General features: G+C 34.5%; 1 protein-coding gene across 1 annotated transcript; it reads right to left on the bottom strand.

Annotated features, from left to right (window-relative positions):
- Positions 1–388: 388 nt before the first annotated feature.
- LOC132714674 (liprin-beta-1-like) lies at positions 389–19116 on the bottom strand. Its single transcript, XM_060697584.1, has 3 exons — positions 18967–19116; positions 7319–7465; positions 389–720 (listed from the first exon to the last, which is right to left on the bottom strand). Exons 2-3 carry the CDS (start codon positions 7425–7427, stop codon positions 389–391), a joined length of 441 nt encoding a protein of 146 aa, XP_060553567.1. The 5' UTR covers positions 7428–7465; positions 18967–19116.
- Between the last annotated feature and the right edge of the window lie 5006 nt (positions 19117–24122).

Genomic DNA, 24122 nt, shown 5'->3' with positions numbered 1-24122 from the left:
GTGGATGTGCACATTTAAAAGCAATATAAAGTCATTATTTATTGACGCAGTTAACTGTTCCTTTAAAAATGTGTTGATATTATTCTACAAGGTATGCTGGCATACTTTTATACATAGCCCCAGCCATATTATGATGTTCTGCAATTATGATGCACCTCAGCCTTTCATTAATTTCATACATTTTTCTGATTTTCTTGACATTTCAACATTCATGTTGATACCATGACTGGGTACAAACATTTTATATAACCATGTTACATTATGTAATCCATGCAAGCACAATATGCATTTTCTCAAATAATGATACCACTGACTAAAATCCTGCCTCATTTTACAAAAAATGATCTAAAGATAGGTATATAACTGTTGAAAGAGGGTGTCACAATGACTACCGAGTTATAACAATTTTACGCTGACAGGAGCCGATATTTACAGATTCATTGGGGTTACCAATCCTTAAGACAAAAAACAGTGGTCTCACCTTGCTGGCCTCTTCTTTCCCACTTTGTAACCAGGCAACAACAGCACTGAGGACATCGTCAGGAAGTTTGCGTATAATCTGTTGCTTATTGTCACACAGTTCTAATGCCAATTTTAAATCATCTACAAGTTTTATGATACGTGCCTCAGTTACGTTACTACGATGTTTTAAAGTGTTCTCTGGAGTTGATGTTAAAGATCCAAACCCATTACTACCACTACTGCTGTCAAACTTTGTGCCTTAAAAACAAAAAAATATGAAACATGAAAATATCAAAATGATTTTAAATAATATGAATTATCAAGAAGGGAGAATTTAATTACAGAGCTAGTGCAACCAAATTGACCATTGACCTAATAATCATCAAAACAAGCAGTCTTTGTAACACAATAATTACGTTTTGCTTTTGTCCGCCCTTAGGTCAATCGGGAAAGCATAAGATTTGTTATTTAACTCAAAGATAACATCCGTGAGCGAGGAAACATTTCTATGTGACATTGAGTATAACTAGAAATGTGTCATCACGCCATGGATGCCCCCGCATGCAGCCAAAATTTCAGATGTTATTATGTTTAGTTCCAAATTTGTTTGTACAAATTTTTTTTTTTTCATTTTGAGTTCAAAGCCCTTAAAACTATTCAATGTTAACACAAACCATTTTTAAACAAAGTTCAAGGTACTGAAACTATTCAGTGTTAACCTTTTGTAAATTGCATATTGCATATTTCTAGCCAAACTAGAAATGTGTCATCATGCCACGGATGCCCCCGCATGCAGCCAAAATTTCAGATGGTGCATTAATTATTTTTTTTCATTTTAAGTTCAAAGCCCTTAAAACTTTAAAATGTTAACACAAACCATTTTCATACAATGTTCAAGACACTGAAATTATTCAGTCTTAACCTTTTAAAAATAACATATTTCATATTTGTAGCCAAAATAATGGCTAAAAGTATGAGTGCTGAAACTGAAAGTACAAAATTTTTCCAACATTCAGGAAAGATAAGTTTGTCTAAAATCATTGAACCACAACCAAATTCATACTTAAACTGCTTATTCCTAAGATGTATCTATATTATTTTCAAAGTGAAAGGGACATAACTCTGCAAAAAAAATCATCAAACCATGACCAAATTTCAACTTGACCTGCCCATTCCTTTGACATATCCATATGTCAAATTTAAGTTGAATATGTAACACTGTTGGGTAGATAATGAACAGAAACTGTAAATATTATTTTCAAAGTGAAAGGGGCATAACTCTGCCAAAAATCATTGAACCATGACCAAATTCAAACTTGCCCTGGGCATTCCAAAAACATATCCATAAATTATGTCAAATTTGAGTTGAATGTGTTGTACTGTTGGGGAGATAATAAACGGAAACTGAAAATTTCATATTACTTATAAAGTGAAAGGGGCATAACTCTGCCAAAAATCATTGAACCATGACCAAATTTGAACATGACCTGTGCATTCTTTTGACGCATCCATATGTCATTAGTTTGAGTTGAATGTGTTGTACCGTTGGGGAGATAATGAACGGAAACTGAAAATTTCACATTATTTTCAAAGTAAAAGGGGCATAACTCTGCCAAAAATCATCGAACCATGACCAAATTCGAACTTGGCCTGTATTTTCTAATGACATATCCATATGTCAAGTTTGAGTTGAATGTGTTGTACCGTTGGGGAGATAATAAACGGAAACTGAAAATTTCATATTATTTTCAAAGTAAAAGGGGCATAACTCTGCCAAAAATCATCGAACCATGACCAAATTCGAACTTGACCTGTATTTTGTCATGACATATCCATATGTCAAGTTTGAGTTGAATGTGTTGTACCGTTGGGGAGATAATGAACGGAAACTGAAAATTCACATTATTTTCAAAGTAAAAGGGGCATAACTCTGTCAAAAAATCATCGAACCATGACCAAATTCGAACTTGGCCTGTATTTTCTAATGACATATCCATATGTCAAGTTTGAGTTGAATGTGTTGTACCGTTGGGGAGATAATGAACGGAAACTGAAAATTTCATATTATTTTCAAAGTAAAAGGGGCATAACTCTGCCAAAAATCATCGAACCATGACCAAATTCGAACTTGACCTGTATTTTGTCATGGCATATCCATATGTCAAGTTTGAGTTGAATGTGTTGTACCGTTGGGGAGATAATGAACGGAAACTGAAATTTCATATTATTTTCAAAGTAAAAGGGGCATAACTCTGTCAAAAATCATCGAACCATGACCAAATTCGAACTTGACCTGTATTTTGTCATGACATATTCATATGTCAAATTTGAGTTGAATGTGTGCAACCGTTCTTAAGATAATGAACGGAAACTGATGATGACGGAATGACAGAATGACGGAAGGACGGAAGGATGGAAGGACGGAAGGACGGAATGACGGAACAGGGTAACACTATATGCCCCGGCCATTACATGGCGGGGGCATAATAAAATAATGGCTACATACATGTGCTGAAACTGAAAATTCAAAATTTTTCCAACATCCAACGGAAAAAAACTTTGTCCAAACCATTGAACCACAACCAAATTCAAACTTGAACTGCTTATTCCTAAGATGTATCTATATGTCAATTTGCATTGAATGTGTACAACCATTGAGGAGATAATGAACTGAAACTTAAAATTTCTGATTTTTTTTCAAAGTTCAAGAGGGATAACTCTGTCAGCTATCATCAAACCATGACCAAATTGGAATTTGACTAATGCATTCTTATGGCATATCCATATCTTTAATTTGAGTTGAATATGTACAACTGTTGGGGAGATAATAAATGGGAACTGAAAATTTCCTTTATTTTCAAAGTTAAAGGGGCATTACTCTGCCAAAAAATCATCGAACCATGACAAAATTTGAACATGACCTGCGTATTTCTTTGATGTACCCATATGTCAAATTTGAGTTAAATGTGTAATACTGTTGGGGAGATAATGAACGGAAACTGAAAATTTCATATTATTTTCATAGTAAAAGGGGCCTAACTCTGCCAAAAAATCATTGAACCATGACCAAATTCGAACTTGACCTATATTTTCTCATGACATATCCTATATGCCAAATTTGAGTTGAATGTGTGCAACCGTTACTAAAATAATGAACGGAACTGATGATGACAGAATGACAATGACGAATGACGGAAAAAACAGGGTTACACTTTATGCCACAGCCATTATATGGCAGGGGCATAAAAAGTCATTCAGAAATTGTGTGGAATTAGTTGTCAATCACATGGAATAAGTCAGTCCGGATGAATTGGTAATTACTGGTTGTAGTCATCTTGGAAAGCCTGGAGTTACAGTGGCCATTTAGAGCTCAATGACAACCTCCCTGCCAAATCTGAGGTTACTAAGCCAGTCCATGCTTCAAATGTGAAAATGTCAAAATCACTGTGGATAGGCATTCTTAAGCATCTGAGCAGACAAGCTTATTATAGTAAAAATCCTGTGACATTTACCTTTTATACAGTCACCTAAAAATCAATAGGGGTCATCTACTAGTCATAAACAACCTAAATACTAAATATGAAGACTGTTGACCAAAGCATTCTTAAGCAATTTATTGGACAAGCATTTTTAAATCAAGGCCCCTGTGACCTTGACCTTTACCCAGTGACCTCAATATCAATAGGGATCATCTAATAATCATAACCAATCTAAATACCAAATATGAGGACTGTGCGTCAAAGGAATTTTAAGTTATTGGGTGTACAATCTTTTTTTAATCAAGGCCCTTGTGACCTTGACCTTTGACCCGGTAACCTAAAAATCTATAGGGATCATCAACTTATCACGACCAATCTAAATACCAAATATGAGGACTGTGGGTCAAAGAAATCTTAAGTTATTGGGCGGACAAGCTTTTTTTACTCAAGGCCCCTGTGACCTTGACCTTTGACCCTGTGACCTCAAAGTAAATAGGGATCACCTACTAATCATGACCAATCTAAATACCAAATATAAAGACTGTGGGTCAAAGGAATCTTAAGTTATTGGGCGGACAAGGAAAAACTGATGGACAGATAAGAGAAGACCGGACTGCCAGACAGACAAGCTGATTCCAGTATACCCCCCTTACAACTTCGTTGTGCGGGGGTATAATAATCCACATGAGAATTTGTTTGTTTGTTTGTTTGGGGTTTTCATCACACACCGACACAGTATAGGTCATAATGGCGATGTTCAAGCTTTACTGGTGGAGAAAGACCTCAAGTGGCCTTCTGTGCATTATTCCAGGCACAAACGAGCACCTTAGTAGAACCACCGACATTCCGTAAGCTAAATGGATAGCTTTCTCACATGAAAGAATTCAAAGTCATTGTCCAGTTCGAACCCAAAATTGGTGAGGAGCAAACAGTTTGAAGTCAACAACCTTAACCACTTGGCCATGTACACCCCAACCTACCTGAGGAACAGATTGGTGGAGTCTTTTGCTACAACAAGAAATCACACTTTAAAAAGACCAATGTTTCAAGATTATTTATTCAAAATGATTTTATTACATCTTTTCAAACAAGAGCCGGTTGAACTGGGTGATGCTCCCCGAATAGGTTTTGGACACAGGAAGGTATGCCTCTTGTTGTGTCAGAGTTATGTCACAGACAAAGTTCAAAGTGTAAAAACAACCCAAATATTGTGCACGACACATTGTCTAAATATTTCATTTTTGTGAAATAGTTGTAAAATCCGACTTCAAATAACCAAGTTATGCGCCTGACATTATTTCGCTGCAAGGTCATGCTGTGACCTTGGCCTTCAAGGTAGTGACCCAAATGTTGCATGTGACACGTCAATTCATCTCTGTGAAATAGTTGTTAAATCCGACTTCCAGTAACAAAGTTATGGGCCGGACACGATTTTGCTGCAAGGTCATACCGTGACCTTGACCTTCAAAGTAGCGACCCAAATGTTGCGCGCGACACAATGTCTCATTGTGGTGATCATTTCTGTGAAATAGTTGTAAAATCCGACTTCACATAATGAAGTTATGTGCCGGACACGATTTTGCTGCAAGGTCATGCTGTGACCTTGACCTTCAAGGTAGCGAGCCAAATGGTGCGCACGACACGCCATTCTAATACGGTGATCATTTCTGTGAAATAGTTTAAAAATCTGACTTCAAATAAGGAAGTTATGGGCCGAACACGATTTTGCTGCAAGGTCATGCTGTGACCTTGACCTTCAAGGTAGCGACTTAAATGTTGTGCATGACACGTCATCTTAATATGATGATCATTTCTGTGAAATACTTTTTAAATCCAACTTCAACTAGCGAAGTTATGGGCCGACACAATTTTGCTGCAAGGTCATGCTGTGACCTTGACCTTCAAGGAAGCGACCCACATGTTGCGCAGGACAAATCGTCTCAATATGGTGATCATTTCTGTGGAATTTTTTTAAAATCCGACTTCAAATAACAAAGTTATGGACCGGACATGATTTTGCTGCAAGGTCATGCTGTCCTTGACCTTCAAGGTAGTGACCCAAATGTTGTGCGCGACACGTCATCTTAATATGGTGATCATTTCTGTGAAATATTTTTAAAATCCAACTTCAAATAATGAAGTTATGGACAGGACACGATTTTGCTGCAAGGTCATGCTGTGACCTTGACCTTCAAGGTAGGGACCCAAATGTTGCGCCCGACACGTCCTCTCAATATGGTGATTATTTCTGTGAAACAATTTTAAAATCCAACTTCAAATAACAAAGTTATGGGCCGGACACGAATTCGGTACGTACGATTTGCTGCAAGGTCATGCTGTTCTTGCAAAAACTTATACCTTCAAGGTAGCACATTTTGGTTCACGTACCCAAAATGTTTTTTGAGCAGCGCGACAGGTCGTCTCAATCAATGATAGGTGGATTTTATTTTCTGTGAAAAAAATTTTTTAAAATCCCAACTTTCCAAAAATTTTAAAAGAAGTTTTGGGCCGGAAAACGATTTTGGGCCTGCAGGTCCCCTGCCCGTGGGCCTTGACCTTTTTAAAGGGAGGACCCCAAATTTTTGGGGCCCCCACCGTCGTCTCAATATGGTGATTTATTTTTGGTTTAAAAATTTTTAAAACCAAAATTCAAAAAAAAATTAAAAGGGCCGGACACAATTCCCCGGGACGTACGGAAAGGGCGGACAACCCGACGGGCTAATATGCTTTTCCCCCCAAAATTTTTTGGGGAGCATAATAAATAATTTTTGATACTTGAAGTTGTTTTTACTGCCAAAAATCATTTTTTTTTTTTGTTGGGGAGTAATTTATTGTGGTTTTCTTGGGAAGGTCAAGCCTAAAACTGAAGATCAAACAAACAGAAATATTTCTTGGGATATTGCATCTACTTTATTCACTTTATAACCCACACAATAGCCTAGTATTAAGTTGGTTACAAATGGGGCAAATGTGAACAATAGCTTTGATGTTATTCATTTAGTAAGGCTGTTACCTGGCTAAAATCACTTGTGTGAGAATAATGAGGTTGCCTGATAACTTAACTATCCATTTGAGCCGCGCCATGACAAAACCAACATAATGGGTTTGCACGACAAAACCAAAATAGTGTGTTTGAGACCAGCATGGATCCAGACCAGCCTGCGCATCCGCGCAGTCTGATCAGGATCCATGCTGTTCGCTTACCAACCCTATTACAAGTAGAGAAACTGATAGCAAACAGCATGGATCCTGATCAGACTGCGCGGATGCGCAGGCTGGTCTGGATCCATGCTGGTCTCAAACACACTATTTTGGTTTTGTCCTGACGTGGCTCATCTGCCAATATACCTGTCATTATACCAAAGGCTCTTATGTACCTGCAATAATTCCGTCCATCTGCTGTAAAGCAGCCGCCAAGATGTCACTTGCCTCCTGGCCGCTCACCTCCAGGTAGGAGGAGTTGTTGTTGTTGTTATTTGAGCTCATTTTTCTTGCCAACAATTACATTACGAAAACATCAACACCTGAAAAAATAGTCATTTTTTAAATATCATACTTACACACAATTATTGAAATCCTTCAAAAATGTACATGCAAAAAACAATAATTTTCCCAAAAATTTGCTAATAAGGGCGCAAATCTCTTATCAATAATGAGTCAACATAATTATATGTGAACTTTTTTCAATCTTCAAGATGGAGAATTTAGTTCCAAAAGAGGGAGATTTTTTAATTGACAATAGAGAAAGTAGGAAAATTTTTAAAATGAAAAAGAGGGAGATTTTTTGATTTTTTTTAAAAACACCACCTATTCTAAGAAAAATATTTAAAAATTTGACAGGAGAAAGAGGGAGTCTCCAGCTCAAATTGGGAGAGTTCACATGTATGAGTCAATTGCTTGAAAAAATCTTATTAATTTTAACCTGTCCTTTGACATGACATAATAACTTCTCAAATATAAACACAATCATTTGAAAGAAAAGTTATCAAGGGGTAACTAATTACCTATTGGACACAAAGACATTCTTCTTGAGTTTTTTTGTTGTTCTTTTTCAATTTTTTTTCTTAGATCTTCTTTGATCTCTCACACCCTATATAAGCAACCTATGTTTACCCAATCAGCATTTTTTTACCCTACAAGTACAGTCTCACAAGACATTTATCCCATAATGTGAAATACATTATATTTTTAAAGGCCCATTGTGCTTCAAAAATACTAGCATTTATATTTTATTTTTAAAATTTTCATGTTTCGTATTTTGTTTCAATTTTTTTTTAAAAATACTCATTTGCCATATAGAGGAAGATCTTTTGCTTCTTTTGTTCTGTTAGCATTTGGTATAATTATATTAGATTAGTATTTTGTATGGAAGTCAAAATTCTACATAAAATGTTTACATTTTTCTACCTTTCCATGACATTACTGCAAGTTCTGTGTTACATTTGTCGGTTTCGTGAATAAAACAAGAAACATAGTCTCAATCAAAAAAATATTATTAAAGCAGCATGCCTCCAGATTCAAGCAAAATTTTCATGAAAATTTTGAAAATGTATTTAAAAGTTAATATTCTGAAGAAATCAAAGGGAAGCAACTTACAATCACATCCCATGCTAATTAACAAAATGAGGTCAAAATATTTGAAAATAGCCTTTACTGCGTTAGTAACGCAGTAGAAATATGGTGATTAATACTAAAAAATTCTACCGTTATTCCACATAACATGTAAATTATTATATAAATTTTAAATCAGTTTTCTTTTCATAAAATTAAGTTAATATTATTAGTTCTCAGGTTTGATTTTATTGAAATATTTTGTCTTATCTGGAGGCATGCAGCTTTAAACACATGTTTGATTAAAAAATTAATATGTATTTTGTAAGCAAAATATGCCTTTAAACAAATGATTAGCATTCACAAGGAGCAATTAACAGTGATAGGATATATAACATATCTCATAGTCAAAACCCAAAATGTAAAATATAAAGTTTTAGCATATATTTTTCACAATGAAAGATATACTAGTACAAAAAGTATAAAAAGATTTAGAATATATATAAATTACTTGCACAGAAATATAAATAATTTGGATTCTCTCATCTTACACAGTTTTAAAAACATAAATCACACATAAAAAATATAATATATAAAGGAAGTGAATTTATACTTTACAACAAGGCCTTATCTTTTAACATTATAAAAAAAACAACCCAGAGGGAAAAAAGAGCAGAAAAATTGGTTGAAAAATAAGAAGCATTTAGACATAAGGCAGGTGCACCTAGATACATGGTCTACTTGACTTGACACACAGATCAGTGGTTGTGATAACTGAGATGTTTTTATTGGAATCACTTGTAAACAGACATGCTGAGTTCCATCCAATCTCATGTTAAAATGTTAAAAGATACAAGGTTTTTTTAAGATATTTATGTAGGCGATAAGATACTGATATTTTTCTGTTTAAGACAGAACAGGAAATCCGGGGGGGGGGGGGGGGATTGGGGGGGGATATTGTAAATATTTGTATGGAAATATTGTTGGTCATTAATTTAAAAGGAATGAATTTAATCCTTTTGCTACCTTCAAGTCAGTCTTTTGCATTGAGTACCATCTACTTGCCAACAAGACACAGCTAGGACCAGCTTTTCATAGAAAGTCCTAAGTGTATCCTAAGTCCAAGGACATAAGACCAACTTTAGGACTATCTTAAGTCTGTCATGGTTCCAATAAACATTAGTATCTTTAAAGTTAAACACATTAGACTTCAATTAAATTTGCTCTCCTAAGAAAACACTATCCAGCAATATGTTAATGTTCATCTACATTGCTATTAGCCATTTGAATCAGTCATAAGATAGGGTCACAAGTCAGGACATTTCCTTTGAAATGCAAAATTGTCTCAGGTTCAAAATTTAGGACAGGAATACAACAATATATCCGTTCTTGGAATATTTAAGTGATGCAAGTTATTAATTTTTTCATTGTATTCTTATCATTTTTTTACTGGGGGGTGATGGGAAGGTGGAAGGAGGTGGGAGCTTGATGGGGAAGGTGGAAGGAGGGGGGCTGATGGGAAGGTGGAAGTGTGGGGTGATGGGGAAGATGGAACGTGGGGTGGTGATGACAAGATTGAAAGTGGGTGGTTATGGGGAAAGGGAAGGGGGGATGGGGAAAGGAAGGGGGAAGGGGGGTGATGGGGAAAGGGAAGAACACTAAGAATCACTTTGTCTTAAAGATTGTTCCATAAATGTTATATTTTGCATTATCATATAAAATGAAAAATAATCATCCATATGTCAAAGTAAACTTATTCCTAGAACAAGATTGCATTTGAGGAAAATGCTATGCCACCGCATTAATACAACACTAAATAGTATTGTAGGAACAGATTTTTTTTGTTTCTTTACAATATTGAAGATTGTCATAAAGCATAGATCCCTGACCTATCTTATTCTTATTATCAGATAAGTGGTTAAATCTAATGTTAACTCAATAAAAGATCAGAGTAGGAATGTATCAATGCACTCGAGTCTAGTGAATTTGGTGGTGAAGGTCATATTTCACACAGCCTTAATTTCATGACTACATCAAAAGGACAACACAGTAAGACACTTTGTCAAAATCTAGGTCAGCTGAAATCAAAGTTCACTTTACATCTTAATCTGTGCACAGGGTTCAAATTTCATAGCTGTACATCAAAGGACCAGAAAGTAGGTCACATCAACAAAATCTAGGTCACCTGATATCAAAGTTCAATTTTACAACTAAAACTGTGCACATGGTCAAAATTTCATTGCTGTACATCAAAGTAGGTCACTGTCCCCTTGGGCAAGGCAAAATTTTGGACCCAAGGGTTTAATTCAAAACAATCTTGATACAGGTCCACCAAACAACATTTCAAGTCAAATATCTAAGCTGTAGCTTTCTCCCATTCAGAAAACATTTGTTTTATTTTCTGTTTTTAATATGTGTACATAATGAGAATCACTGCCCCTGGGCAGCACCAATTTTGACACCAGGGGAAAAATTTGAACAACTTTAGTACAGGACCTATAGATGATATTATATAGCAAATATCAAAGCTCTATCCCTTGTTCCTTCAGACAAAAATATTTTTTATTTTTTTACTATGTGTACATAGTGAAAATCAATGACCCCTGGGGGTCGGGCCAATTTTGACCCCAGGGCTATAACTTGTACACTATTGCTAGAGGTTCACTACATAATGTTTCATGCAAAATATCTTAACTCTAGTCTTTGTAAATTTAAAGAAGATGATTTTTTAAGTTTTTACTTTATACATATAAGGAAAACCTATGGCCCCCGGGGTGGGGCTAATTTTGACACTAGAGGCAAAATTTGAACAACTTTGGTAGAGTTCCTATAGATGATACCAATTGACAAATATTAAAGCTCTAAGCCTTTTACCTTCAGACAATAAGATTTTTTACTATATATATATTTAAAATCAATGACCCCTGGGGCGGGGGCAATTTTGACACCAGGGCATAATAATAATTCAACAACAATCTTGCTAGAAGTTCACTTCACAATGTTTCATGCAAAATATCTAACCTCTAGCATTTGTCAATTGCTAGAAGAAAGTTTTTACTATAAGTTTTTACTATATACATATAAGGAAAACCAATGACCCCCCGGGCGGGGCCGATTTTGACCCCAGGGCTATAATTTGAACAATCTTGGTAAGGGTCTACCAGACAATGCCTTCTGCAAATATCTAAGCTCTTGGCCTTTTTGGTCTTTACAAGAAGGTATTTTAAGTTTTTACTCTTTGTACATATAGTGAAAATCAATGACACTTGGGGCGGGGCCGATTTTGACCCCAGGGCTATAATTTGAACAATCTTGGTAAGGGTCTACCAGACAATGCCTTATGCAAAATATCTAAGCTCTAGGCCTTTTGGGTCTTTACAAGAAGGTATTTTAAGTTTTTACTATATGTACATATAGTGAAAATCAATGACCCCGGGGCCGGGCCAATTTTGACCCCAGGGCTATAATTTGAACAATCTTGGTAGAGGTCTACCAGACAATGCCTTATGCAAAATATCTAAGCTCTAGACCTTTTCAGTCTTTACAAGAAGATATTTTAAGTTTTTACTATATGTACATATAGTGAAAATCAATGACCCCTGGGCGGGGCCGATTTTGACCCCAGGACTATAATTTGAACAATCTTGGTAGAGGTCTACCACACAATGCCTTATGCAAAATATCTAAGCTCTAGGCCTTTTGTGTCTTTACAAGAAGATTTTTTAAATTTATTCATTTAATTCCTTTTGGTTGCCATGGCAACCAGATTTCTGCATGGAATGAAATTCTTTGAACAACTTTGGAACCCCTTCACCCAAGGATCAATCCTGCCAAGTTTAATTGAAATTGGACTAGTGGTTTTTCACAAGAAGATTTTTTAAGTTCACTATATAATCTATATAACACACACACACACAAACAAACAAACACACACACACACACACGCACACACACACAGGTGAATCGCTATATGCCACCGCATCGCAGATGCTGCGGTGGCATAAAAAGACTATAATAATTATACCATTTACACAGTCAATACATTCATAATATGAAAACAAATTCATAAGGTCTTTCATTATACTATTCTTTTATACGTATAAGTATTTCGATATTGGTTAAGAAAAGCATGTTAACATGACACACATTTTGCTGTGCTTTTTATCCTTTACCTTTTAAAATTGAATGTTGTCTGTACAGACCCTGGCATGAGCTACTATAGTGGCTGATTTGGTACGCTTTTATGTGTCTAGCTGGTGCTAGCGACAACATGACAAAGTGCCAAACGGCACATTGTTAAACTTTTGTTTTATCGTTCTGTCTCTAACTATCCACACTTAACGGTGTGTTCTCGTGCAGAGTGTTGTGGCGATGTCACATTGTCGATAAGTTCAAATCAAACGATTTGCTTCTAAGCCAAGGGACAGGGCGACAGAGCGATAACATGCCGCTCGACAATGCGCCGTTTGGCAGGCTTCTCTAGAGACAGACAAAAGCATACCAAATCAGCCACCATAGTATACACATCTAGGCAATCTTAGACCTGGCTCTATACAGTTGGATGCTTCGATATTGAAATTAAGGCTGCCATTGAATATCGCAAAATCGATATACAGTGTAACTTCCAAAAACCGAACACCCATGGGATATCATCGATATCCAACAATCAATTCAATATTGATTCAGAATGTAGAATATTGATATAATTTAAAACCCATTTCTGCATGTTTGGTGAAAATATCTCTCTATCTCTCTTTTTCGTAGGAAAAGAAATACCGGTATTATAAAGAGGGAAAGGGGGGAAAAAAACTGTTTTCCATGTAAAAAAAACAACACTTTTTTCCCTTGTTTGAACACTTGATTATATTTTCAAAGGTCTGTAAGATATGAAACCAAGCAAGAATACTTTATTTTTGTCAGCTGTTTGTAAGTAACAAGAACCGGTTGATGCTCCCCGAGAAGGTTCTGGACACAGGAAAGTATAAAAAAAATGAACAAAGGGCAATAACTCCAAAATTAGACAAGGCTTTGTTTAGGTTCTTGAAGCGTTGCAGTTCTATCCAATTATATCTAGCTACCTACAGAGTTTCATGTTGATATCTCTAATAGTTTTAAAGTAATGTCCAGGACAAAAGTCAAAAAGTAAAAATAAACAAAGGGCAATTACTTCAAAATAAGGCAAGGCAGAGTAATGATTCTTAAGGCACTTCCACCCAATGAGACCTATCTATCTACAAAGTTTCATGTTGATATCTCTTATAATTTTAGAGTAATGTCCCAGACAAAGTTCAAAGTGTCAAAATGAACAAAGGGCAATAACTCCAAAAGTAGGCAAGACAGTGTTACAGTTCTTGTGCACTGCAAACTTACTCAATGAGATCTATCTACCTACAAAGTTTCATGTTGATATCTCTTATACATTAAGAAATATGTCCCGGACAAAGTTCAAAGTGAAAAAATAAACAAAGGGGGATAATTCAAAAATTAGGCAAGGCAGAGTTACGGTTCTTGTTCACTGCACACCTACTCAATGAGATCTATCTACCTACAAAGTTTCATGTTGATACCTCTTATACTTTTAGAGTTATGTCCCGGACAAAGTTCAAAGTGTAAAATAAACAAAGGGGGATAATTCAAAAATTAGGCAAGGCAGAGTTACGGTTCTTGTGCACTGCACACCTACTCAATGAGATCTATCTACCTACAAAGTTTCATGTTGATACCTCTTATACTTTTAGAGTTATGTCCCGGACAAAGTTCAAAGTGTAAAATATACAAAGGGGGATAATTCAAAAATTAGGCAAGGCAGAGTTACGGTTCTTGTGCACTGCACACCTACTCAATGAGATCTATCTACCTACAAAGTTTCATGTTGATACCTCTTATACTTTTAGAGTTATGTTCCGGACAAAGTTCAAAGTGTAAAATAAACAAAGGGGGATAATTCAAAAATTAGGCAAGGCAGAGTTACGGTTCTTGTGCACTGCACTTCTACTCAATGAGATCTATCTACCTACAAAGTTTCATGTTGATACCTCTTATACTTTTAGAGTTATGTCCCAGACAAATTTCAAAGTGTAAAATAAACAAAGGGAGGTAATTCAAAAATTAGGCAAGGCAGAGTTACGGTTCTTGTGCACTGCACTTCTACTCAATGAGATCTATCTACCTACAAAGTTTCATGTTGATACCTCTTATACTTTTAGAGTTATGTCCCGAAAAAATTTCAAAATGTAAAATAAACAAAGGGAGGTAATTCAAAAATTAGGCAAGGCAGAGTTACGGTTCTTGTGCACTGCACACCTACTCAATGAGATCTATCTACCTACAAAGTTTCATGTTGATACCTCTTATACTTTTAGAGTTATGTCCCGGACAAAGTTCAAAGTGTAAAATAAACAAAGGGGGATAATTCAAAAATTAGGCAAGGCAGAGTTACAGTTCTTGTGCACTGCACTTCTACTCAATGAGATCTATCTACCTACAAAGTTTCATGTTGATACCTCTTATACTTTTAGAGTTATGTCCCGGACAAAGTTCAAAGTGTAAAAATAAACAAAGGGGAATAATTCAAAAATTAGGCAAGGCAGAGTTACGGTTCTTGTGCACTGCACGCCTACTTAATGAGATCTATCTACCTACAAAGTTTCATATTGATACCTCTTGTTGTTTCAAAGTTATGTCCCGGACAAGAAAAGGGGACGGACGGAAAGACGGACAGACGCACGGACAAGGCGGCGACTATATGCTCCCCCGAAATTTTTTCGGGGAGCATAATAAAACATGCTTGTGTATAACACAAAGATGATAGTATATTAATACACATTTTCAAAAAGTTTCCACTAAACATTAGCTAATGAATTCGATATATCGTTGATTTTTGGCTTTTGATATATCAATACAAAATCTTCCATCAATGGCAGCTTTTTTTGAAATCTCTTAAACTTTAAATGGACTGTTCCAAATTCAAAGTTTGGCGAATAGATTACAAAAATACAGCTGTTAATGGGACAAAAAGAATAAAAATATTAGTTGAACAAAAGCATATTATATTTGAACCCATATCAATGAAAATTTAAAAGGGAAAAGAATCAAAATAATGGTTGAATAAAAGCATGTAATAATTTACCACATATAAAAGTCCAGAATACATCACCTTAAGACAGAGGTGAAGTTTACAATGTTGTGTAAAGCTTCATTTAAATATTTAATGTTGTTTGGTCACTTTGAAGAAAAAAAAATTGCATATAATTAAATGAACATTTTACCCAACAAAACTAACTATTAATCATTCTTTTCAATAATTTATAAAAGAAATTAAACTCAGCACATAACACATTGGAAAGGGCCTTATTAAATAATTTAAGATACAAAAATTGGGCCTCATCTAAATAACAAGAAGGCCATGATGGCCCAAGATCGCTCACCTGACACATCAAACTCATCCGAACAATTACCTAGACAAGCATCCTGACCACGTTTCATGACAGCTGAGTCAAAAATGTGACAACTAAAGTGTTAACAAGGATTTTCCAGTGAGCAGTGTGACCTACTTTTTCACCCCAGGTGACCCATATTCAACTTGACCTGAAAATCATCAAAACACACTTTCAGGCCAATTTCCAGGATATTTGAATCAAAACAGTAGCCACTAGAGTGTTAACAAGATTTTCTTTTTTTTAGCGCCTGTGACCTAGTTTTTCATCATTACCTAGATCAAGTTTGATGACAATTGAGTCAAAAAATGTGACCACTAGAGTGTCCATATTTGGGCAGTGTGACCTATTTTTTGACCCCAGGTTACCCATTTTCATACTTTACCTAGAAATCATCAAAAAAATTTCAGACCAATTTCCAGGATATTTGGATCAAACCAGTAGCCACTAGAGAGTTATAAGATTTTTCTATTTTTAGCTCCTGTGACCTAGTTTTTCATCTGAGATATAACCCATGTTCGAACTCATTCCAGCAATTACCTAGATAAGCATCCTGACAAAGTTTGATGATGATTGAGGCAAAAATGTGACCGCTAGAGTGTTAACGAACAAATGTGGACTGATGACGGATATTCAATGATCCTAAAAACTATATTACACAGATTTTCGATATTAAATGATCTAAAACTCTTTACAAATATTAAAAGCTACAATAAACAATATATATTATGATATATAGACATAGATAACTTCTTGTTTTATCTATGCATACCTTATCACACAGGACACATTTCTAATATTTTAAACGGCAAAAAACCCACAACCTTTTCATGTGAGATATCTTATCATTTGGCAAATCTGTACATAACAAGCCAATTCCGAGAAGAAAAAAAATACATGAATTTCTCATGCATAGCTTATAATCAGATAAAAATTACAGGTGATAAATTTCTATTTTGTTCTCCCCAAAACTGATGCAAGGATAAAAATAAGGGTAATGGCAATACTTTAAAATAACTGCAATATTTTTTAGAGTAATGGCAACATTTTAAGTATTAAATGGCAATATTTTTAGAACAAAACAATGTTAATATTTTAAGACTAAAGACAATATTTTTAGAGTAATGGCAATATTTTAAGAGTTATGGCAATATTTCAAAGTACATGTAATGGCAATATTTTTAGAGAAATTATGCAAAGTTTAAGAGTAATGGCAATATCTTAAGAGAAATGGCAATTTTGTTGGAGTTAAAGGCACAATTTTTCGAGAAATGGCAATATTTTTCAAAGTTAATGCTGTATAGTTCAAAGTGATGACTCCACAGTTCAAAGCAATGTCTCCACTGAGTTCATGAGTTTTTGGCTCCACAGTTCAGAGTAAAGAGTAAAGCTCAGTAATGGCATGAGTTATGGCTCCAAAGAGTTCCTTAAGTTATAGCTTATCTCTTTTTAGCTTTCACACAACACAAATGTTACTATCTAGCATATGTCAATTATTGCTCATAAACTTAATTCACAATGATTGAGAATGTTTTGGTAAACTTGTATCTGGTACGAATTATTAACACATTATTGGTAGTTTAACATCCACTTATTTAATTAACAAAGCTACATTTAGTAACAAGACAGACGTTGACAAAAACCAGTCACATACTAAGAATGAATAATTAATCCCCCCTTATCAGTAATAAAACTAGCTTTGAAATATCTATCTTTATAGGGAAATTGTGAATACCGGACTTAATTTAATGGAACTGTCCTAGGTTAACAAATAAACAACACACAACATGTCTACAATACCCAAGACAGATAAATTAAACAGTATCTGAGGCGTCAATACCTTAATGATGAAATGTCATGGACGCAGTGTTGCATCTAGAATTTCAAAATTATGGGGGATTGTCCCCCACTCAACTGAAAAATGTGGGGGATTTGAAAAAATGTGGGGGACATACATTTACCTTACAATATGACTTACCGAAAAGAATTCATTTATTTTACATTGAGGCATTTTTGACAGCTATTGTCCGCTAAACAATGGAAATAGAAAAAAAATATTAACGAATACTACAATACACACGAAAGATGACCCAGTCTGCTGATACACGCGATTTAGTACGTATTTTAGTCATTACCATGAGTGAAAACAAACATGGTTGAAGCGTTCAAGATACGATGAAGATAAACTGTATTAAGTTAAAAAGATTGTCAGATGCGCGACTTGGCGCATTGACATCATTGAAATGTGCGATCTGCATTAAAAATGCGCAAATCGCACAATCGCGTGGCCTAGATGCAACACTGTGGACGACTTTGAAGAACAAAATTACTATCCAGCACAAGTTTACTATATAAAATATATATTTTATATAGTAAACGGGTGCTGGTTGATGATCAAGGGGTGATTATTTTATGATAATTTGACCATGATTGGCATGGCAAGTGTGACGTACGCCTGTGCAAAACAACTGTAACTGGTATTACATAATGAAGGAGTTACGTCTGTTTCGCACCAATCCATCATTATGTATGAAGTCTGACTTAGCTCTATTCGGTGGCTGCTCAATTTCAATATTATCATACAAAACACCCCTTAAACTATGAATGGAACATTCCAAATCCTAAGCTTGGTTTGTTTGTTTGTTTGTTTATTTATGTGGTTTTACGACACACTGACACAGTATAGGTCATTTAGCGTGGTTCCAGCTTTACTGGTGGAGGAAGACCTCAGGTGCCCTTCCTAAATTATTTCAAGCACAAACAGGCTTCCTCACATGAAAAAATCCAAAGTCCCTGTTGGGATTTGAACCCACAGCCGTGAGGGGCAAGTGGTTTGAAGTCAATGACCTAAACCACTCACCCACGGACGCCCCTCCAAAGCTTGGTAAGTCCATTATAGAAATTCAGTGGGATGAGGGTCAAACACATTTTTTCTTTATTTCTATTTATAGAAACAACAATACAGCAATAATTTTTGACCATCTGCATTGAAATAAGAACACATATAAAACAAGCATCGTAGAAAATAAAATTTTTACCAGTCGTAATAAAAATCCTTCGTTTCAAAAATCTGACACTACTAAAATACCAAATATTTTTCTATAATTATGAATGAATGTTGCACTCTTCTGATTATCTTAACTAACACAATCAAATATATATCTATCTACATACATTATGACAGGTAAATATGTATTTAATAAACTTGTGAAATATCTATTTAGATATAAGTGTGCAGGTCAGTTTAGATACTGGGATATGGACCGGCTATACTCATATAGTGAAGTTGGTATTTTTATTATTTTTATCATCATACACAGAAGCTGGCGACATGGGTTAATCATAACGCACCAATTGACCTTTTCTTGTTGTTTGTTTTAAAATAAGTTTTGGCATCTAATCAATCAAGCTCTTTAATAATAATAACAAGATGGCTTAATATCAATCAATTAGAAATCAATCAGTCCTAATTAAATGTCACTTGAAATGCTAGAAGGAAAAAATATTACATATAATTATAAATTTGAGTTTTCAGTCCTATCAACATATTGGTTAAAGCAGCACGCCTCCAGATTCATGTACGATGCTAATTTTTATGAAAAGTTGGAAAATGTATCTAAAAAGTAAAATACAGTAAAATGCCACCTAACGACCACGCCACAAATAGGACCACGCCGTTATTACGGGCACTTTTTAAAAGTACAAAATATTTGCCTTCTTTATTCATTGAGAAAAATGACCAGTATACCGACCACGTCTCTAATCCGGCATAACGACCACTTCTGTCAGACATTTGTGTGTATTTCTTATCAAAACATTAACCTGTATTACGACCATGCAACATAATGGCCAGGCATCACTTGGTGTTTATTGCCCCCAATTAATTGTCGTAATCTTCCCGCTGGCGTAAACAAATACACCGGCAAACTCCTCGCAGCGGTTACTTCCCCTGATCTGTACAGTTAAAGTAGCAAAGCGTGACGTAACCGCTGTGAGGAGTTTAATACACCGGGTCAAATGAGGTCATTAATATATATTGATTGATTAGACGCTTGCTTTACATGTATCTTTAGCATTCAAGCGTCAACATGATCAGTTTAAACCACTTCTGGCTAATTAATCTAAGCAGCTATGGTGTGAGAAACGATTAATTTGCCAGCGTAATTAGGATGTAATAAACAAGTAAATAGCATTTAAAGTTGTTTATTTGCATCACAATTTATAGCAAGTATGGTAAAAATTGATAATTACACCAAATTATCAGTTCATGTGTGCTTTATTTCGATATGTAATTAATGTATAAATCATAATGAGAGTTGTAACTATATTTAATACCTCATATTTTTCTTCTAAAGGGGAGACTTAACACACTAGCCGTAAATTAATATTTTTATTATATTAATGATGTATCATATTATCATGCATTAAAAATGTTTTTTTTGTTTAAAAAATATGTGTTTCTTTTTACTCATTTAATTAAGTACATTTACCATGTGCATACATGCCATAATTTTTACACTCATTTCCGGGACACTTTTCATTTGGAGGTGGGGCATTGATCAGCAAACATATTTTTTTTAATTTACATAGTGGCATTCAACCTATATTACCTGTACAACTTGCAAATTTAATGACACCATAAACAAAAGACAGAATGTCAATAATTATTAATAGTTTTTCTATCTTTTTTAAGTATTTAGGCATCGTTAATTCAATCGGTCACAAAAATAGGAAAAAGCTATGTTAAGTAATGACAATTAGCCATGTCGTTTACCTGAAACATTCACTGAATCTTGTAGATTTTATCACCTCAAATTTAGCGGTAATTTTCACGGTGTTTGACCACTAATAACTGCCTCCAGGCGGATTAAATTTATACTAGCCAGTTGTTAATTACAATGTATGACACCTTCGCTCAGGAAGCCACATGGGGTAAACAATTAATCTTTTAATTATTCAAAATTATTGCCGATAATTGTTTGTTGGAAGGGGCACGTAGATATACCAATCAAAGGATTAGTGTCCCAATTGCAATGCTGTTAGGTGATAATCGTTCGTTATTAGCGTTCTAGACTAGTTTATAAAAACTTGACAATAAAATTATATAAAAATGTAAAATTTCTTGCTTCAAAGTAGATTATTTTAGAATTTTTTTTTACCGGGACATAAATTATCTCCGGGACACCTCCGGGACAGACACCTTATTTCCGGGACTGTCCCGGGCATCCGGGACGTTATGGCATGTATGCATGTGCATAAAAATATACAAGGTATTCATTAAGTTAAGTTGGACTTCGGTAGCTATTAAATTGACTTATTCACTATTAAGACCAACTCACTATTAAGACCACTTTGAGCCAGTCCCGTAAGTGGTCTTAATAGAGAGAATATACTGTATTGTGAAGTGAACAAAGAAAATAATTTTCACATTGCAAACAACACTTACAATTACCCATGTAACTTACCAAAATGAGGTAAAAGTATGCAAAAATAGCCTTACTGCGTAAGTAACACAGTAGAATATGGTGAAAAATACTGAAAAATCAGTCATTATAAAAGCGCACAATTCATATTGTAACATGGAAATTATCACTTTTACCTTGAATCTTTTCACTTTTCTTAAAATCTCAACACTTTTTTCTCAAAATTGATTATCTTGAAATATTTTGGTTCATCTGGAAGCTGTGATGATGCAGTTTTAATATCAAAGGCCACTTTTCAGCTTTTTATGGTGGAAAAGACCATAGGTATCACAGAGTAGCTAAGTTGTCAGACTAGTAATTTAAGGATTGCTGGCTACTCAGGTTCAAACCCTGAGAAGCTGTTGTTTTATTGAGCAAGAAAAAATACTATCATTATGCTTTGGAATGGTTAGTTCATGGGACAGACTGTGTCTTTAAGTAAATAGCTGTCTACACAATGGAACTGAAACAAATTCTACATAAAGAAAAAATACCACAGGAGCATTTATTTCTCGGACAAGTGAGAACCCAAGAAGAACCACCAACCTAAGTAATACCAAGTCAACAAGTTGCGTAACTTCCTAACATGATAGAATTCAAAGTACCTGGCGGAGGCATGTGACATCTATATCCAAATAAATTCATTTTATTATATCACATAATATATTAATATAAGAATTTTTTTTCTTAGTAACTATATATGTACAAATCAATTTTTCAAATCTGTAAATTACTGAATGCAAGCAAATTCAATCAATCAATCAATCAATCAAATTAACGAAAAGATCATTTTAAACCTTAATTGATCGGCTTACATCATTCATTTTGAATCCTTTTGGTTGAGTTTTAAGTGGCACCAAAATAGTAGAAGTCTTATGGGAGACCTCTAGTGCCCCTCAGCGCATTCCTTAAGGCTCAAAGGTGCCACCTGAGTGTAACAACTGATGTCCAGTAAGCTATCTAGATAACTTCCTGACATGAAAAAATTAAGGCCGTCGAGGGATTTGAACACACAGAGGTGAGGGGCAAGTGGTTTGAAGTCAGCAACGTTAACCACTAGGCTACGGACGTCCAAACCACATCATTAATAAGAAAATAATGCACGGCCACACTTGACTGATGTAGAAATCATGAATACTGAGCATATGATATTGCGCTTTAAAAAAAGTATTTCCAAATTTTGTAACGTTGATTCTCATTGGATAGTCATGAAGTTTATATTGTTTTATATTATAAGTCATGGTGCTGTCAATCTATGAAGAATCTCATGTTTTTTCAAAAAAAGAAAGTTTGCTGTATTATAAATTTATTATAAATATTCCTGACAGGTTATATAACCATATATAACCATATATTATAATCAGTTGTTTGCAATATAACCCTCATCTAGTAGCTCAGGTTAAATTTCCAAACAACCAATTATATAGAGCCAATATACAAATGTATAAACTGTCAAAAATCTTTATAAATAATAATATATCACCTAGGTAACTTTATATATGAAAACACAATGTATATATACTACCTTACAACAGTGTTGAGACTTCTGATAAATGTATATCCTCTTTTAATATCAAACTATAATAATATCCATAAATATATATCTGAAAACTTTTTATATAATCCAAACAGTCACTCCTAATCATTATCTTACTATTTTTAATTCACTCCAGTGTTAAGTCACCAGTAAATCAAAATCTATTGCAAATCTATGGCTATCATTTTTTTCCTAGTATCAGGATGAATATAAAAAAAAACATCTATCATATTTTAGAATCAAACAGAGCAAAACCTGTACCACCTGGGATAGAGTAAGTACAGCACAGAAACAATAAAAAGAGATCTAAACAGACATGGAGCAATTTAATGCCCCATTCTAGTAATTTTCCTGTCTTGAATTTCTTCCCACTGTAATTAAATAAATTGCCTACCTCCCGAAATTGGCCGAAATTGTGCCCTAGGGCAGAAGGTTCAACTGTTTCCCCTATGATATACCAAAAGTTATTTAATGAAAAAAAAAAGATAACACAAAAATAAGCTTAATATTGCAGTATATGCTCCACAGGGGTGAGAAAATTACGATAGAAAATACCGTAAACTTGGTATATTTCATGGGGTGTTTCTTTTTATAATTACGTTTTAAAAGAATGGTAAATCTAAGTTGTCATGGCTGTTTGGCTATCAAATTAAATTTGAACTGACAACTTAGCATGGACAATCATTTTCAAGCTGTCAAAATAGTTTTCCTTTGAAAATACATTCTTAAAATGTGGAGAATTTAAGGTTAACTACTTAGCAAAACCTTAAAATCCACAATACCAGATAAAATTGGAACATTGATATAATACAATTTTACTCACTACAACATTTTTTCATTAAAATAATTTTTAATCAAATTCATATTTAGTTAAACAATATTTATTTACATAATCTATACATTTACATAATAAGGTACATGAAATAACATTTTCGGATTGAGTAGGAAGCTTGAAAAGCTTTATCGAAAACTCTCCCCGAACAAATTCCTATAAATTTGTATAAATAACCTTAGGAAAAGTATGTGCATATTTTTATCAATATTTCATTTATCCAAAAAATTTAGTTATGTCAGTGTAATAGTATTTTGTCATGTAAGAAAAAAATTAACTGTAAATTAAAGTTTTAAAGGAAAAAAATCCAAATAAAAGTCAAGCTTAAAAATTAATTTTTAAAAAAAAAAACAAAAAAAAAAA

This window comes from Ruditapes philippinarum, unplaced genomic scaffold (genome assembly GCF_026571515.1).
Source record: "Ruditapes philippinarum isolate M1 unplaced genomic scaffold, ASM2657151v2 ctg8113_1_1_1_1, whole genome shotgun sequence".
Lineage (NCBI taxonomy): Eukaryota > Metazoa > Mollusca > Bivalvia > Venerida > Veneridae > Ruditapes > Ruditapes philippinarum.
Note: the sequence above shows the minus strand (reverse complement) of the source record. Positions and strands in the feature narration are given on the sequence as shown.